The following is a 20,456-nucleotide window of genomic DNA, read 5'->3' as shown; positions in this document are numbered from 1 at the left end:
CCAGGTCCCAGTGTAGAGGCAGTAGTTTGAAAGGCACCTGAGTCAGACTCACTTAATGCCCATGGAGAGCCTCCCAGAGAGATAGGAGGCAGCTGAGACTCCCCTGGGTAATGAGACACTGGTGGTGGCCATTTTTGGAATCTCCTTCTACTGAGCTGACACCAGCACTGGCAAGTGCCATTCTGGAATCCTCTCTCTAGCCTATTAGTGCCAGGAGCCGACAACACCCACCAGTGAGCCCACAACAGCCATGCACCACCAGGTCACATAGCCAGTCAGGTTGGGGGTCAGCCCCACCTGCCAGCCCACCCACAGTAGTGGGCCCTGCCATAACAAAAGGGCACATGCAGCCCACACAGGGGACACCCCTGGAGCATCTAGCTCTGATGGTCAGAGGGGAGTGTGCTGCTGGCCCCAGAGGACATCTCCTATGGAAGACCACTTCAAAAAGACTGGGAGATGTAATGGAACTACCTAATACATAGAAATAAACACAGAGAATTAGGGAAAATGAAGAGACAAAGAAATCTGTTCCAAATGAAAGAACAAGACAAAACCTCAGGAAAAGAACTAAATGAAACGGAGATAAGCAATCTACCCAATAAAGAAGTCAAGATAATGATCATAAAGATGTTCACCAATCTTGGGAAAATGGATGAACAGAGTGAGAACTTCAACAAAGAGTTAGAAAATTTAAAAAGAAATCAGAGCTGGAGAATAAAACAACTGAAGTAAAAAATACACTAGAGGGTATCAACAGTAGATTAAATGATACAGAAGAATGGATCAGTTATCTGAAAGACAGAGTAGTGGAAATCAACCAAACTGAACAGGAAAAAAAAAAAAACGTTTTTAATAAAGGTAATTAAGGGACCTCTGAGACAACATCAAGCATAGGAACATTCACATTATAGGGTCCCAGAGGAAGAAAAGAGAGAAAAAGGACCAGAGAATTTTTGGAAGAAATAACACCCAGAAACTTCCCTAACCTGGGGAAGAAAACAGACATCCAGGTCCTGGAAGCACAGAGTCCCAAACAAGATGAACCCAAAGAGGTCCACACCAAGACACATTATAATTAAAATGGGAAAATTAAAGATTAAAGTGAGAATCTTAAAAGTAGCAAGAGAAGAGCAACTAGAAGGGAACTCCCATAAGACTATCAGCTGACTTTTCAGCAGAAACTTTGCAGGTCAGAAGGGAGTGCATGACGCATTCAATGTAATGAAAGGAAAAAAACCTACAACCAAGGGACTTCCTTGGCGGTCCAGTGGTTAAGACTTTGCCTTCCAACGCAGGGGGTGCAGGTTCGATCCCTGGTTGGGGAGCTAAGATCCCACATGCCTCACAGCCAAAAAACCAAAACATAAAACAGAAGCAATATTGTAACAAATTCAATAAAGACTCTAAAAATGGTCCACATCAAAAAATCTTAAAACAAAACAAAAACCCTACAACCAAGAATACTCTACCCAGCAAGGTTATCATTCAGATTTGAAGGACAGGTACAGTTTGGAAGAGATGCAAAAGCTAAGAGTTCAGCACCACTACACTGGCCTTATAAGAAATGTTAAAGGGACTTCTAAGAAGAAAAGAAAAAGCCACAACTAGAAATAAGAAAATTAAAAAAGGAAAAAATCTCACTGGTAGAGGTAAACATATAGTAAAGGTAGTGGATCAACCACTTATAAAGCTAGTAGGAAAGTTACAAAACAAAAGTAGTAAAATCATCTGTATCTACAATAAGTATTTAAGGGATACACAAAATAAAAAGATACAAAACATGATGTCAAAAACATAAAATGTGGTGGAGGGACTAAAAACATAAGAGTTATTAGAATGTGTTCGAGCTTAAGAGATCATCAAATTAAAATAGATAACTATATATAATAAATAATTATATATGAACCTCATAGAACCAAACCAAAAACCTATAACACATACACATAAAAAAAGAGAAAAAAATCCAAATATAACATTAAAGACAATCATCATATCAGAAGGGAAGAGAACAAGAAAAGAAGAAAGAACAGAGAAGAACTACAAATATAACCAGAAAACAATAAAAAAATGGCAATAAGTACATTCCTATCAATAATTACTTTAAATGTAAATGGACTAAATGCTCCAGTCAAAAGATATACAGTAGCTGAATAGATTAAAAAAAAAAAAAAAAGACCCATATATATGCTGCCTACAAAAGACTCCTTGCAAATCTAAAGATACAGATTAAAAGTGAGGTGATAGAAAAAGAAATTCCATACAAATGGAAACAAATAGAAAGCTGAGTTAGCAGTAATTATATCAGACAAAACAGACTTTAAAACAAAGATTGTAATGAGAGACAAAGAAGGACATTACAAAATGCTAAAGGGATCAACCCAACAAAGATATAACACTTGTAAATATATATATGCACCCAACATAGGAGCACATCAATATATAAAGCAAATATTAACAAACATAAAGGGAGAAATTGACAGTAATACAATAACAGTAAAGGACTTTAACACTCCACTTATGTCAATGGATCATCCAAACAGAAACTCAATAAGGAAACACCGACCTTAAATGACACATTAGACCAGACTGATTGATATATACAGAACTCTCATCCCAAAATAACAGAATATACATTATCTTCAAGTGCACATGGAACATTCTCCAAGACAGATCACAAGCTAGGCCACAAGAAAAAGTCTCAGTAAATTTAAGAAACTTGAAACCATATCAAGCATCTTTTCTGACCATATGAGACTAGAAATTAACTACAAGAAAAAAACTAGAAAAAACATAAACACATGGAGTCTAAACAACATGCTACCAAACAACCAATGGGTCATTGAAGAAATCAAAGAGGAAATTTAAAAATACCCTGAGAAAAATGAAAATGGAAATCCATGGCAATACAGGCCTACCTCAGTAAAGAAGAAAAATGTCAAATACACAATCTGAACTTACACATAAGGAAGTAGAAAAAGAAGAACAGAGCCCAAAGTTAACAGAAGGAAATAATAAAGAGCAGAGTAGTAATTAAAACAAACAAACAAACAAAAAAAGAGACCAAGGAAAAAAAAGACCAATGAAAAAAAGAACTGAGTTTTTTGACAAGATAAACAAAATTGATAAACCTCTAGCTAGACTCATCAAGAAAAAAAGAGAGAACCAAATAAATAAAATCAGAAACAAAAGAGGGAAAGTTACAACCAACACCACAGAAATACACAGGATCATAAGAGATTACCACAAATAATTATACAACAACAAATTGGATAGCATAGAAAAAAATGGATAAATTTCTAGAAACATACCATCTTTAAGAATGAATCAGGAAGAAACAGAAAATCTGAACAGACCAATTACTAGTAATGAAATTGAATCAGTAATCAAAAAACTCCCAACAAACAGAAGTCCAGGACTAGACAGCTTCACAGGTGAATTCCACCAAACATTTAAAGAAGAGTTAACATCTATCATTCTCAAACTATTCCAAAAAATTGAAGAGGAAGGAATACTTCAAAACTCAGTCTAAAAGGTCAGCATCACCATGATACCAAAACTAGACAAGGACACCACACACAAAAAAAATTACGGGCCAATATCATTGATGAACATGGATGCAAAAATCAAAATATACAATGCATTAAAAAGGATCATGCACCATGATCAAGTGGGATTCATCCTAAGGATGCAAAAATGGCTCAATACCTGCAAGTCAATTGATGTGATAAACCACGTTATATGGTCAATTAATGTACAACACAGAAGGCAAGAATATACAATGGGGAAAAGACAGCCTCTGCAATAAATGGTGTTGGAAAAATCAGACTACACACAAAAGAATCAAACTGGACTACTTTCTCACACCATATACAAAAACAAACTCAAAATGGATTAAGTACTTCAATGTAAGATCTGAAACCATAAAACTTCTAAAACAAAACATAGGCAGTATGCCCTTTGATATTGGTCTTAGCAATATATTTTTGGATCTCTCTCCTCAAGCTAGAGAAACAAAACCAAAAATAAACAAATGAGACCTAATCAAACTAAAAAGCTTCTGCACAGTGAAGAAAACCATCAACAAAACAAACAGGTAGCCTACTGAATGGGAGAAGATATTTGCAAGTGACATATTCGAATAGGGTTTAATATCCAAAATATACAAAGAACTCATAGAGCTCAATATCATAAAAACAAACAATTCAATATAAAAATTGGCAGAGGACCTGAATAGACATTTTTTCAAAGAATACATAGAAATGGCCAGGCTCAACATCACTCATCACCAGGGAAATGCAAATCAAAACCACAATGAGATGTATCTCACACCTGTCAGAATGGCTATCATCCAAAAGGCAAGAAATAACAACTGTCTGCGAGGATGTAGAGAAAGAGGAACCCTGGTGCACTGTTGGTGGGATTAATTGGTGCAGCTGCTATGGAAAACAGTATGGAGGTTACTCAAAAAACTAAAAACAGAAATACTATAAGGTCCAGCAATTTCACTTCTGGGTATTTACCCCAAGAAAATAAAAACACTAATTCAAAAAGATATATGCACTCCTATGTTCATTGCAGCATTATTTACAATAGTCAGGATATGGAAGCAACTTAAGTGTCCTTTGTAGATGAATGGATGAAGAAGATGTGGTATATACATATACAGTGGAATGTTTATTTTTCATTAAAAAAATAAAATCTTGCCATTTGTGACAACTTAGATGGATCTAGAGGGTATTATGCTAAGTGAAATAAGTCAGAGAAAGACAAACCCGTATGATTACACTTATATCTGGAATCTAAAAAACAAACAAAATAAAATGAAATTAGATACAGAGAACAAAGAGGTGGTTATCAGAGGAGGAGGGTTGAGGGGATGAGTAAAATAGGTGAAGGGAATTAGGAGGTACAAACCTCCAGTTATAAGATAAATAAGTCATGGGATGTAATATACAGCATAAGGAATATGGTTAATAATACTGTAATATCTTTACATGGTTACTAGACATAACATGGTGATCACTTCACAGTGTATTTAAATGTCAAACCAATATACTGTACACCTAAAACTAAAATTATATAGTACAACTATATTTTAATTAAAAAATGAAAATAAAAAAATTCTAAAGAAAAGTTTATTTTATAAGATACATTAAAAAAATCACCAGATTTAGGGAATTCAATTCTTTGGGCGCTAAGATGATGATACAAGATCTTGGATCAGGTGCATCCCTTTGCCATTCTAGAGCCAAGCCTAAATGTCATGTACATCCCATCAGTTTCTGCCATTTGCTTATTTACAATATATCACTTACAATGATTTTACTAAATGAGAATGGAAGATGAATGAGATTCGTCATGAACCAATCAGAGCAGAAAAAGCAGACTTACCATCTCTTCGATTTAGCCTTGCAAATCCAGGACCATGGCTGCTAGAGAGCTCGGATGAACTGCTGAATGATGCCTGAGACAAGGCAGACACCAGAGGGTCATCACAATCATCTGCCAAAAGGAAAAATTCCACATTCAGGTTAGTAATGTGCTGACAGCTTACTTGGATTCAACAGATAAAACAAATACAACAAAACAAAACAATAAATCTAGGATCTCTAACAATATGCCCACTGCTTATATATAGTGTAAGTTCAATAAGAGAAAAAGAATTTAAAGACAAGAGCATATGGAAATGGAGAAGGAAAACTTCGTAGAAATTACAAAATAGTATCTTGAGGTAGAAACGGTTTACTTAAACAAGAAACAAAAATACCTAATCAGTATTCCTGATTTACATAAATAAATGTATATTAGGAAAGAATTATAAACTTAACTAGATTAAAACTAAGAATTTAGGGTTGACAAAAGACATGTGATGTAAAGAGAAACATCACAACATGGAGAAAGTACTCCCCAAACAGTTTACAATTAGTATTGCAAATTAAGGGAAAAAAAAAAATAAGGAGAAACAAAAACTCCTTTTAAATCAGTTAGAAAACACCCTAGAAGAAAATGACATAAGGCTAGACCAGAGAGTTCACAGCACAGAACCGCTATTAAATGATGATCAAACTCAAAGTGTAAATTAACACTACAATTAGATACTATTTTACAAACAGCAGACCAGCAAGATTTAATAAGTCTGACAACACCAGATGGTCTGGATAATGTGGGCCAAGAGAAACTCCAACATCCTGCTAGTGGGAGTGTAAATGCGAGCACCTAGTTTTAAAAAACAATTTGTCATCAGCTTGCATATTTGAACTTCTGTACCCCATGGTCCATTGATATGTATTTCCTCCTGGGCAGAGCCTCCCTATGATAAACTGCTGGTCTCAAGAAGCTTTGCCTTCTGGGTGTTATACAAATACTAGTATTTATTGTGTGCCATCAGAAAAGAAGTTGAGAAGCATTAACCTAGAGAAACTCTTGTATTTGTGCACAGGGAGATGTGTGCAATTTCTAGCAACAATGTTCATGATAGCAAAAATTGATTAACAATCCGAACATTTACTGATCAAAGAGGAGATCAATAAATCATAGTACTTTTCACAATGAAATAACATACAGCAGGAAAAAGAACTACAGCAACACACACCAAAAAATAAATAAAATAAAATAAAAAGGGTGGATCTTAGAAAAAATATTTAATGAAAAAAGTTATAGAAGACCATATAATATATGTTGATAGTTCTGAGAATCTTAAAAACAAGCAAAGCTAAGTAATACATTATTTAGGGACACATGTGACTAGGAAAAAAAACTATTTAAAAAAACAAAGAAATGAAAAGCTTAGAATTCAGGATAGTGGTTACTTCTAAAGGAAGGCAGTGTGTGTGTGTGCATGTGTGTGTATACATACACATACCTGTATGTGTATATGAATAGGTATGTAAGGATATATATGAAAGTATATACATGTCTTATCTATCTTATTATGTATATCACATATCCAATAAAAACTAAGGCACAAAGAGTGAGGAAAAGTGTAAGAACAGTCTCATGTTGACCATGATATCTATACGTGCTTATTTTATTCAGCTAATTCTTCATTTCATGCAATCTTCAGATTTTCATTTTATGCAATTATTAAGTTGTTGCCATTTTTGCTCTAATCAGAAAATATTTCTCTTATATTTAGGATTTAACATATGTTGGTAATTAAAAATCATGCAGGATTACTGTCCCAATTTTTAAATTAACAATAAACATTTTAAATAAATCTAGGAATTATATAGATTCATCTGAAATTTTATGAAGCCTATGATTCTTGAACATAGGTTTTTTATAAAATAGTCACTATCAGTTTTACTGCTTAAAAATTCAAACTACAATATTTTTCTGCAGTCCTGCCATTTGAAATATGTACTTTTTCTTAAAGTTAAAGGTTTAAAGTATAAGTGGTAAGTAAAAATTTACCAACTTAACATTTGATTGTCTTTCAAAAGAATTTGCTAAAGGTAGCATTTTATTTTTTAAGATTGTCTCATTTTCATTTAAAGTCCCCTTTTTCTTCTTTCACATCTTAAACTCTTTAGCTCAGTGGTCCCCAAACTTTTTGGCACCAGGGACCAGTTTCATGGAAGACAATTTTTCCACAGATGTGGGAGGATGGTTTCAGGTTGATTCAAGCGCATCACGTTTACTGTGCACTTTATTTCTATTATTATTACATTGTAATATATAATGAAATAATTATACAATTCACCATAATGCTGACAGGAGGTGGAGCTCAGGTGGCAATGCGAGTGATGGGGAGCGGCTGTAAATACAGATGAAGCTACACTCGTTTGCCTGCAGCTCACCTCCTGCTGTGCAGCCTGGTTCCTAACAGACCACGGACTGCTATCAGCCTGTGGCCTGGGGGTTGGGGACCCCTGCTTTAGCTAGCTCTTAAAAAAGACTTGATAACTGGCCCACAGTTCTTGCATATCTATTGACTGGCTTAAGTACTGACACTCAATCTAGTTGTAATTCAAGTGTTAAGAAGTGTAGACATAAAAAGACATAACAATCCATGAAGTGTTGAAGGAAATTCTGATTACACCCAATCACAAGCAACAACCAAAATGCTTTAGTATGCTGTGGAAGCTATGATGTGTGTGTTAGCATGCACAAATGAGCACATTATCTATATTGGGGGGTGTGTGCATTTGTGGGTGTGTGTCTACCAAAACTATAATCATTTTTGAATCATTATGAGTATTCAGGTATAAGTGTGACCCAACAAGGCTGTTTAACTGCAATTCACAATCAATTATGCAGATTCAAATCAATGTTTCAGATGTAAAATGCCTCTCCAGTGCAATCACTCTAGAGGGCATATATTTATTGCACATTTGTTTTTGCCACTATAAATTGAGACTCAATACTGTTTTATTTTTAGCTTAAAAAGAATGGGATTAATCTAAGAGAAGGGGCGCTTATTCCATTTGTGAGAAGAGGGACATGTGATACGGGAAAGAGATCGGCAGGGGACAGGGGTGAGGAGAGGACAGATGGGGGCTTCTGGTGCTTGGTAAAGTTCTAGCTGTAGGTCTGAGTGGTGGTTACATGAGTATATACATTTCCCCCCAATCTGTGGTATGTTTATTTAGCAGCAGAATATTCTAAAGTTATTCTTACAAAGAACTAATAATAGTGAACACACATTCAGTGAGCACTCTCTGCTAAGAACTTACAGCCATTCAACACGTAGTTACCAATCTTTACCACTCCTCTTTGAGGTACTGATATTATTTTACAGATGAGGTAAAATTGAGTCACAGAGTTTGGTTAATTTGCTCATCTCATTGTGATGGGACCATGATGTTTATAAAGTGAGTTGGGGTCCAGAATCTAGTAAGTAAGAACACCATGATTATAATCACTATTTCTTTAGGTTTGGAGTACAGGAACTTCATCAGACACCATAATGACATGAATAAAATACCTCTCAAGAAGGTACACACTCCAATTCCAGGTTTGCCAAGCTATTTGTTTATTACCAATTTGATCTGCAATAGTCTTAGCACCAGGGGAGGGGGATCTCAGCAATAACGAGTCTGGAGTGAGTAAAACGGATATTTCCCTCTAGACATTAATGAAATTGTATTCTGGATTAAAAATCAGTCTCCTGGGGCGGAGAGGCCGCAGCAGAGGGAGGACCGCATACCACAGAAAAAAAAAAAAAAAAAAAAAAATCAGTCTCCTGGAACTTCCCTGGTGGCGCAGTGGTTGCGCGTCCGCCTGCCAATGCAGGGGACACGGGTTCGAGCCCTGGTCTGGGAAGATCCCACATGCCACGGAGCAACTAAGCCCGCGAGCCACAACTACCGAAGCCCGCGCGCCTAGAGCCCGTGCTCCCAACAAGAGAAGCCACCGCAATGAGAAGCCCGTGCACCGTAATGAAGAGTAGAGCCCCCCTCCCCGCGTTCACCACAACTAGAGAAAGCCCATGCGCAGCAACAAAGATTCAATGCAGCCAACAATTAATTAATTAATTTTAAAAAAAGAATCAGTCTCCTGTGAATTTCATTCCAGAAAACCAGTTTTCTCTGACTGTACCAGTTAAAGCAGTAAAATGCAGGTTCTGGTCTTGCAAAGCTGAGAACTATAACCGGGGGTGATTTCCCTCCCCCTCCCAGGGAACATTTAGCAATATCTGGAGACACTTTCGTCATCACAACTTGGGGGTACTACTGGAATCTAGTGGGTGGAGGCCAAGGATTCTGCTAAACACCTTACAGTGCCCAGGGTGGCACCACACAACCAAAAACTATCCAGGCCCAAATGTCAACAGTGCAGCCATTGAGAAACCCTACCTTACACTCTGGTAAAAGCAGCCCAATGAACTAGTTTTCTCCTGGACTAATCCCCCAGCTAGAACGCTCAACTTCCTCTCAAATTTCAGTGATTGTTAGTTCTACTTTACAGCTTTTCAGAGTGCATATAATCATCATTCAGAGTGTATAAATATACAGGCATTTAAGGAAGGAGCTTTTCAAAGCTGAAATAATATATTATTTCAGCTCAAAACATAATTGTATTTTTTAATTAAGTACTATATCAGATCATCATACTATCCTGGTCCCTTCACCAAGGGACCAGTATATATGTAAATATACACTATATTATATGTATATACTACACATATACTATATGTATATACTATACATATATTTATATAATAGTATAATGTATTATATACATACTATATGTATATGTACAATATTTGTACTTATATATGTATAATGTGTATAATCATATATATGTATAATATATGTATAACACAGTATAGTTATACAATATACAGTTATACTATACTGTGTTATACATATGTTATACATATATTACATATACAATTATACATATAAATATGTAATCATATATACAATTATAATACATATTAATTATATATACAATTATACTACATATGTGTACAGGCATGTGCATATGTGTTATAACATACATATATTACAACATACATATGTATAATGTATACGTGTGTATATATATATATATATATATACACATATACACAAGCTGACCCTTGTATAAATGCTAAGTTGGCCATCATACCATAAGTTTAAGTGATGGCATATACTTACATGGTAACCTTATATAAATATGTCTGAACATATTTCTATATACATATTATATGCATGAAAATGCAATAACAATACGTATGATGTTATACATACATATATAAATATATTTCATATAATACGAATACATTTTTTTTTTTTTGGCCACATAGGGCTAGTTTATTGCAAATACCTCGCTCTCTCCATTATTTTTGCTTTTTGGTCCATTTTTCCATAAAGAAAATTAGAACACACTCACACACCCAAAGGGGAGGAGGGTCCAGAAACAAGAGGTGGGGTGGGACATGCTAGGCCCCGGGGATGGCCCCCCCAAAGGCTCCTCTCCTTCCCGAAAGCACCCTGTCTCAGTACCTCTAGGGTCCAAGGAGGCAGTGGGATATGGCAGAGCCTCTGTCCTTCTCCCTCTTGTCTCCAGGCGAGACCACTACAAGTGCTGGGGCTTAGCGGGGAATGGGAGAAGGAAGACAGGCAGACGGTGGCGCAGGGGTATATGTAATTTACGTATTTACGTATGTAAATATATAGCGTGCAAGTACTGACACCTCTGCACCCACCCCTGCAAGTCTCCAGAGGACTGCCCACCACAGAAGCTGCTGAACAGGGAGAACCTGGGCCAACTGTGGAGTGGGAACGCTGGCCCTGGACCCTGGACGGCTGCAGCCCCCGTGCCGCACCCTAAACAGATGAGCAGCTCAGGCTGTGGCCCTCACCTCACCTCACCTCACCACACCTTCAGTTCTCTCCCGGCACTGTAGCCTGCTCATCTCTCTCCAGCTTCCGGCGCATCAGTGGCACATGCGTACCGCTGGCTCTGGTTCTGTTCAGCTCTCGCTTTGCGTCGGCGTGGAGGTCCTAGCTCCCCGCTTCCCTCTCGCTGCCTCTTGACCCTAAGAAGGAAGGTTCCTAAACTGCAGGGGCCCGGTGGAAATTCTCTGCTGCCTCTCCAACTTTCAGGATGGGCACCTGGGAGACTGAGGCTTTCCTGGCCCCCCGTGCTGCTTATTGCAACTCCCACCACCTGCACACGGGATGGATACGGCTGTCTACCTCCCAGCAAGAGAGCCCTGGCCTGCATCCCGCTTTCCCTTACAGCGGGAAACGGCGCCAGAACCGCTTCGCCCCGGGCCTTAGGCTGCCGCATTGCATGCTGGGACTCAGCTCCCACCGCTCCCTTGTTTCAGGTGCTGCGGTTGAACTGCGCTGCCGCAACTCGCTCGCAGCCGAACGTGGTGGGGATTGGGTAGAGCTTGACAACCTTGGTGAAGAAGGGAAGTTGACCGGGAGAAAAAAAAGCACATTCTAGGTACAAGGGTCACAGGAGAGTATGAAAGACTTCAGTCACCAGTGAAATTCATAAGCACAGTCATCAGGGGGAAAGCTTGTACAAGTCAAAAGGGTAGCAAGGCATGTTTGGTTAATTAGTTAATTCTTTCTGAGGAAGAAATGAACATCACTCTTACTACTCTATGCTTTTCCAAAATTATATATATTACTTTTTATACAACTTTTCATAGTCAGAATTTCCACATTAAACTTGATAATACAGTCGGAAATGTGAAACTATAGTTCTGTCTTTTTTGTAATTACAAATTTGGGGGGTAATTTTTTAGTATTTTCAGTCTTTTTTGATTTCATGTAAAGAGTTTTAATGAATTATGTTAGAATATACATATTCCAGGGGAAAAAAATTACCTGATTTCTGTTGAGACACTTTCGTGTGTATGTGCATGTGCACACACATGCAGAAAGAGACACAAATCTACAGCTTTCAAATCAATACTTCAGAAAAGACATCATTTACTCCTCACTGTGAGAGAAGAACTTACCATTGTCATTAAAAAGAATGATAAATTAGACCTCTGGCGAATTGTGTATATGAAAAAACTCAATAGCCTCTTACAAATAAAGATGCAAGCTATATTGAAAGTATTTTAATATAGCTTGATCAAAAGTAATTTAATTTTATTTTACAAAGGGATTTAATTCATAATTCTTATAAGTAACAGCTGTTCCGTTTTTAATAAAAGTAATTCCATTTTCTTAATCTCTGTGCAATACTACCTGTACTAAGATATTAGTACATTAGTCCATATTATTGGCTGCTTATGTTCTCAGTGCTTTACATGTGTTAAATCCTGACAAATACCTTATACTATTTGCTACTATTAACTCCATTGTACAATTGAGGAGAAAGGGACACAGTGGTTACACGATTTACCCAAAGACACACAGCTGTTGTTCGGAGCCACTACATTGTTGAAACAGGTACTGGTAATCTAAAATATAGCTGACCAAAAGTAGGGCTAATTTTCAGTAACATTCAGCTTAGTTGCCACTGAGTAAAACAACCTTCTCTGTTATTTGGAAAACCCACCAAAATCAGTTGCGTACCTGCTAATGTATCATATTTCCCACGGGAATACTCATTGAAGAAGGATAGGACAGGACAGGATAGGATAGATAGGAAACATGCTTAAAAATCTTCAAAAATTCCCATATACGAGAAGCAGGAGTGGGACTTTTGACAGGGAGCTTTGGTAACATTGGAATCTCAGTCTTTTCAGAAAACAGTTTACTATTTAGACCTAACCCAAATATTCCACTGACAATGCAGGATTAAGGAACGACCTTCCCTTCAAGAAATCTGTTTCCTTAGAGAAAATGTTTTATTCTGATCTATATTATTGAAATTGTCATCCAGTTGAAATTAAAAATCATGGACTAATTTAGGAAAAGTGTGGAATTAGGCTAACATAGATCAGAAATATTGTGTACAAGGCAAGATTTCATCCCCAAAGTGAGAAAACAATATTGTTCTTTAACCATAAGCCAAATCTGAGTTAGTTCTACAGATTATTCAGGTCCAGTTTTAGGATTCCAAGAGGAGTCGCTTCTTCCTGCCCTGGCATGACACAGGATCCAGTCCCTGATGACCACTTCTGCCCAATGAGAGACTGAACATACAAATGGACAATGGCCACACTACACACAAAAACAGAACTTCTGACCCATAACGTGCAGCAACCAGCCCAGGAACCAACCTGCTGTCCTCGGTAGCCACCACAGGAAGCCTAACGATAATCCCTTGTAGCAATTGGCCCCATACAGCCAGTACTTGGTAAATATCTTGCAGCTTCTCTAATTTGTGCCCCTGCTTCCAATTTAGGAATGGATAAATCTCTGCTAAATACAGAAGAACCCAAATACGCACACCTAATCCATCACATAGGATGGCCTGCTTCTGGTGACCCTGTCTACAGCTTCCCCCTGGCAACAGCTTCCAATCAAGGCATACCTGATGCCTTCTCTCTTTTTTTGTCTTTTCACTATAAAGCTTTCCCTTGCCCCCTGCCTGCCTTTGAGTCTCTGCCAAACACAAGCGATGGCGGCTGACTCCCTGTGTTTGTTCTCATTTGGGTGGCCTTCCTTGATTTCCACATCAACGAGCTCTTCCCAACTCTGCAGGCTCATCCTCACAGTTGTAACCACCCTAAGCATTCACTCAGCACATCAAAGAAAAGCCACAGAAGGCCATCCTAAGAATTTGTAGAAGACCCAGGTTATGTTTGAAAAGTAGCATCAGCCTCCTGATAAAATAATATATACACGGATCAGCCTCAGGCTGTCATTTAATGGAACATGCACCTATAGTAATTCATCCTAGCTACATAGTACAATCACTTGAGGGAGGTTTAAAACTTTCCCATGACTGTGCCCTATTCCAGGTCACTCGGACTTGCTTTGTCTGGGGTGTAGTTTAGCCAGGACCATGGTAATTTGGAAACCACTAAGATAGACTTGCAAATTAATTTCTATCCAATTGAGAGATTTGTTCCTTTTGCAAATCTCTTTATGCTTTTCATACTGTTTCATGAGGCTATTTAAAGATTGAAGAAATGGTTATGGTATCACACACCCCATCCCTTTCTCCCTATGTAACTATGTCAACTGACAGTGTGTGGAGGCAGCTACCACATAGTGACATTCTGGTGAGAAAAAAAAGAAAAAGAATAAATTTTAAGGAGTCGTCATGATACAACTGGGCTTGAATAAAATATAATTTTTCATAAGAGTAGGTGACAAAATATGGGCCTATCCTGATTTTTCTCTCTCATCATTACCTAAAATAACATTTCAACTCAATTAGATACCACTGAGTAGAGATCACTGCTAAACTCCTTAGCTTGAGTAGTGATTTGACTCTGACATGAAAATTAACATTCACTGAGGAGACTAGTTTTAGACATAAGACAAACATGAGCTTCTAACTTTGTCAATCAGTGGCTTAAATCTAAAAAACAACATATTGCTGCAATTCAAAATATATTGCTGCAACACAAGTAAATATTTATCAGTATTTTTTCTAGAGCTGAGTCAAAGACAAAGATGATTTTCTAGTTGTCAAGAATTCATTTTGGCAGCAGCCTATAAATCTCTATGCATTTTCTCCTACATAAGCCATGGGTGAATTACATATACACACACACACACACACATATATACATATATGTGTGTGTGTGTGTGTGTGTGTGTGTGTGTGTGTGTATAAATACTCTGATGTTAATGGGATAAGGTTTCACTTGGAGGCAAACACTGGCTTACATACCCAAGTTATAGCCTTGGTTTGAATAGCTTTCCCAATTAATCTTCACAATTAATGGATTAATGGGAGGGCAGTTAACTTTTAATGACAGCACAGCCAGAGGCTGATTGATTTTAGAGGTTTAATAGCAACTATTTAAAGTCCAGATATTAAGACAAAGAGACCTACAAGTCCACCAAACAAAACCAACCAAAGGTGAAGGGGTGGAAGAAGTCATTTAAAAGTAAAGACAGGATCAGAGTTCTAGGAATCTGTACACAACACAAGCCTTTACTGACAGATAAATGACCACATGTGACACCATGATGATGTTACCGAGTCTAAGCTCCTACTTCTCGCTGCACGACAGGCCAATAAATCAAGAGACAAGTTGTTGGGCCAAGGAATAACAACTTTATTTGGAAAGCGGGCAGACCAAGAGGTTGGTGGACTCATGCCCCAAAGAACCATCTTTCCTGATTTAGAATTCAGGCTTCTTTTATACTAAAAGGGGAGGGAGTAAAGTCAAACATTTTCTGGTTCTGGTCACTCTCTGAAGGGATGTGTTCATTTCTTCCTCCCTGCTGTCCTTCACAGGTGGGCCTGGTCAAGATGTTTCCTGTGAGCTAAACAAAAGTATTTTAGCTTAATGCTCATTAACTGGGAGGCAGGGTTCCCAGAGATGGGCCATTATGTATAATTTAAGCTTACAGGCAACATCCCTTTAGTGATTAGGTTGTAATAGAGTACAAAAAGTTCTTCCCTATTACAATGAGTAGATTTAAGACTTGTAACCATATTTCAAATTCATTCCTTTTATGACCAAATCTAAATTTCAGAACTGACTTTTGACTAAAAAAGACTTAAAGAGAGAAGCTTTAAGTAGGTATAAAACTCAAAATCATTCAAATAATAAACTGTAGAATGTACGATGTTTAAAACAGAGCTATAAAGGGGCCTCTCATAAATTTTGGATTTTTGTGGAGCAGAGGTGGGGAGAGGTTTAGAACATTAATAGGTGTGTAACTTGGATAAAATAAAATATCCTTCGAATTAAGGAAGAGGAAGGCCAGTCTAAAGAAAATTCTCATGTAAGGTTAGAAATGGATAGTTACAAAAAATAATAATACAAGTAAAAATGATGTTCACCAAACATGAGGTTTATGCTGTTGACAGTCCAAACACACAACATACAGTCAAGCAAGAAAAAAGATGAAAGCCATAGAAAGTACCACATATAAATGAATCCAAGGACATTCTGTCTACATTTGCTCATACACAGATTGTGACATGCATACAGTGTGAGCTCAGGTATAGGAGTTTATGTGAATCCTCCTCCATTTATTGCAAACAACACAGATTAACATTCCTTTAAATCTATGATAGAACAACTAAAGTCAAATGGTAATGAAGGTGTGTCTTTAGAAGAAAATAGGTTTAAATGTATAGAATAAAGAGCTTTTCTTCTGTTTTTTTTTTCTTTCTTTTTAATAGGTTCATGTAAAAACTCTTGAGTGGGGGCTTCCCTGGTGGTGCAGTGGTTAAGAATCCGCCTACCAATGCAGGGGACACGGGTTCGAGCCCTGGTCCGGGAAGATCCCACATGGGCTGATTGATTTTAGAGGTTTAATAGCAACTATTTAAAGTCCAGATATTAAGACAAAGAGACCTACAAGTCCACCAAACAAAACCAACCAAAGGTGAAGGGGTAGAAGAAGTCATTTAAAAGTAAAGACAGGATCAGAGTTCTAGGAATCTGTACACAACACAAGCCTTTACTGACAGATAAATGACCACATGTGACACCATGATGATGTTACCGAGTCTAAGCTCCTACTTCTCGCTGCACGACAGGCCAATAAATCAAGAGACAAGTTGTTGGGCCAAGGAATAACAACTTTATTTGGAAAGCGGGCAGACCAAGAGGTTGGTGGACTCATGCCCCAAAGAACCATCTTTCCTGATTTAGAATTCAGGCTTCTTTTATACTAAAAGGGGAGGGAGTAAAGTCAAACATTTTCTGGTTCTGGTCACTCTCTGAAGGGATGTGTTCATTTCTTCCTCCCTGCTGTCCTTCACAGGTGGGCCTGGTCAAGATGTTTCCTGTGAGCTAAACAAAAGTATTTTAGCTTAATGCTCATTAACTGGGAGGCAGGGTTCCCAGAGATGGGCCATTATGTATAATTTAAGCTTACAGGCAACATCCCTTTAGTGATTAGGTTGTCATAGAGTACAAAAAGTTCTTCCCTATTACAATGAGTAGATTTAAGACTTGTAACCATATTTCAAATTCATTCCTTTTATGACCAAATCTAAATTTCAGAACTGACTTTTGACTAAAAAAGACTTAAAGAGAGAAGCTTTAAGTAGGTATAAAACTCAAAATCATTCAAATAATAAACTGTAGAATGTACGATGTTTAAAACAGAGCTATAAAGGGGCCTCTCATAAATTTTGGATTTTTGTGGAGCAGAGGTGGGGAGAGGTTTAGAACATTAATAGGTGTGTAACTTGGATAAAATAAAATATCCTTCGAATTAAGGAAGAGGAAGGCCAGTCTAAAGAAAATTCTCATGTAAGGTTAGAAATGGATAGTTACAAAAAATAATAATACAAGTAAAAATGATGTTCACCAAACATGAGGTTTATGCTGTTGACAGTCCAAACACACAACATACAGTCAAGCAAGAAAAAAGATGAAAGCCATAGAAAGTACCACATATAAATGAATCCAAGGACATTCTGTCTACATTTGCTCATACACAGATTGTGACATGCATACAGTGTGAGCTCAGGTATAGGAGTTTATGTGAATCCTCCTCCATTTATTGCAAACAACACAGATTAACATTCCTTTAAATCTATGATAGAACAACTAAAGTCAAATGGTAATGAAGGTGTGTCTTTAGAAGAAAATAGGTTTAAATGTATAGAATAAAGAGCTTTTCTTCTGTTTTTTTTTTCTTTCTTTTTAATAGGTTCATGTAAAAACTCTTGAGTGGGGGCTTCCCTGGTGGTGCAGTGGTTAAGAATCCGCCTACCAATGCAGGGGACACGGGTTCGAGCCCTGGTCCGGGAAGATCCCACATGCCGTGGAGCAACTAAGCCCGTGCTCCACAACTACTGAGCCTGTGCTCTAGAGCCCGCGAGCCACAACTACTGAGCCCATGCTCTGCAACAAGAGAAGCCACCGCAACGAGAAGCCCGCGCACCACAACAAAGGGTAGCCCCCGCTCGCCGCAACTAGAGAAAGCCCGCAACACCCAATGCAGCCAAAAATAAATATATAAATAAATTTATTTTTTAAAAAGCTCTTTTTTTAAATTTTTGAATTTTATTTTATTTTTTTTTTATACAGCAAGTCGTAATTAGTCATCCGTTTTATACATATTAGTGTATACATGTCAATCCCAATCGCCCAATTCATCACACCACCACCCCCACCCCCCAGCCGCTTTCCCCCCTTGGTGTCCACGTGTTTGTTCTCTACATCTGTGTCTCAATTTCTGCCCTGCAAACCGGTTCATCTGTACCATTTTTCTAGGTTCCACATATATATGCGTTAATGTACGGTATTTGTTTTTCTCTTTCTGACTTACTTCACTCTGTATGACAGTCTCTAGATCCATCCACGTCTCTACAAATGACCCAATTTCGTTCCTTTTTATGGCTGAGTAAAAGTCCATTGTACATATGTACCACATCTTCTTTATCCGTTCATCTGTCAATGTACATTTAGGTTGCTTCCATGTCCTGGCTATTGTAAATAGTGCTGCAGTGAACACTGGGGTGCATGTGTCTTTTTGAATTATGGTTTTCTCTGGGTATATGCCCAGTAGTGGGATTGCTGGATCATATGGTAATTCTATTTTTAGTTTTTTAAGGAACCTCCATACTGTTCTTGAATGAATTACTACAGACAACTGCTTGTTTTTCACAGCCCAGGAAGAGCGGCAGAGGATGTAAATGGCTGCTGTATTAGTTTGCTGTTGCTGCTGAAACAAATGACCACAAATTTAGTGTCTTAAAGCAACACAAATGTATTATCTTACAGTTCTGGATGTCAGAAGTCCAGAATTAGTTTCACTGGGCTAAAATCAAGGTGTCAGCATGGTGATATTCCTTGTGAAACTCTAGGGGAGAGTCCGTTTCCTTCCCTTTTCCAGCTTGTAGAGGCCGATTGCCTCATGCACAGCCCTCTGATCTCTGCTTCCACCATCATATCTTCTTTCTGACTCTCCTGCTACCCTCTTTCACGTATTCTTGTGATTACACTTGGGCCCATCTGGATAATCCAGGATAAAATCCCCATCTCAAGAGCCTTAATCTAATCACATCTGCAAAGTCCCTTTGCCAGCCCCGTTGTAACATTCAAAGATTCCAGGGATTAGCCTGTGGACACCCCTGGAAGGCCATTGCTCTACCTACCACAATTACCAAACTGTAGGTGTAGAATCAAAAAATAAAATTTTTTTCAGATTCAAATCATTGCCCAGTGATTATTAAAAAGTATTGATAGTTTTGAGTCTGATTTAGTGACACACATACTGTTTTAATGATGAGACTTTCTATTTTGAGTAAGCCATTAGGGTTAACAATGGAATCCACATGTGTGACTATAATTTCAGAGCAACAAGACTATATCATTCCCAAAGTCACCTGGAAGATTATCCCAATCCTCTCCTCAATGCACAAAGCTGAAAGAGGTTCTTCTCTTCATTTTGAGCACCTGCTTCTTCTCCAAGTCTCAGCTGTATTTCCTGATTCTCTATGAAACCCCTCCTGAACCACCAGTCCCATCCCTCAGGAAGGTCCCTCCTTGACCTCAACGGGCTTCTATGACAACACCTCTCAGGTGATCTGGATCTCCACTTGCTGGGATGAAAGTGTCTGGAGGGTCAGCATCATAAGTTACATGTCATCTCACCCAGAAGCCAGAATATAGCATAGCATAGTGATTACAAGTACAGCTTCGCAGCCATACTCCAGGAGCTTGAGTCCTGCCTCTGCCATTTACTGAATGACCTCAGGCACTTTATTTAAACGGCCTTCCCCCATCTCTAAATGAGGATAATGATAGTACTAAGGTAAGCAGGGCTTTCTGAGAATTAAATGAGTCAGCATATAAAGAATTCTAGTACCTGGTATATGGTATTGTGTGAGTGCCTGTGATTGCTACCTTAAGTAATTATTATAAATTCAAACATTTCAAGAGTTGGAACTGGATAAAATTTAGCTAGATATCTCTTACAAAAATCTTATTATAAGAATTAACCCTCGAGAAGGGGAAA

General features: G+C 37.9%; 1 protein-coding gene across 5 annotated transcripts in view; it reads right to left on the bottom strand.

The window, feature by feature from the left end:
• The window catches only part of CNTNAP4 (contactin associated protein family member 4), a 287,771-nt gene that overhangs the window by 241,389 nt on the left and 25,926 nt on the right, over window positions 1-20,456 (bottom strand). For 4 of the 5 annotated variants that reach the window (XM_024124937.2, XM_024124939.1, XM_024124940.1 and 1 more), the window contains exon 2: window positions 5,395-5,505. In XM_024124937.2, the coding sequence (XP_023980705.1) occupies window positions 5,395-5,505 (111 nt within the window). Of the gene's footprint in view, window positions 1-5,394; window positions 5,506-10,338; window positions 10,349-20,456 lie in introns of those variants that run through there. The other variant, XM_024124942.1, reaches the window with a different exon arrangement.

The sequence above is a fragment of the Physeter macrocephalus genome, chromosome 17, assembly GCF_002837175.3.
Source record: "Physeter macrocephalus isolate SW-GA chromosome 17, ASM283717v5, whole genome shotgun sequence".
Classification (NCBI taxonomy): Eukaryota; Metazoa; Chordata; class Mammalia; order Artiodactyla; family Physeteridae; genus Physeter; species Physeter macrocephalus.
Note: the sequence above shows the minus strand (reverse complement) of the source record. Positions and strands in the feature narration are given on the sequence as shown.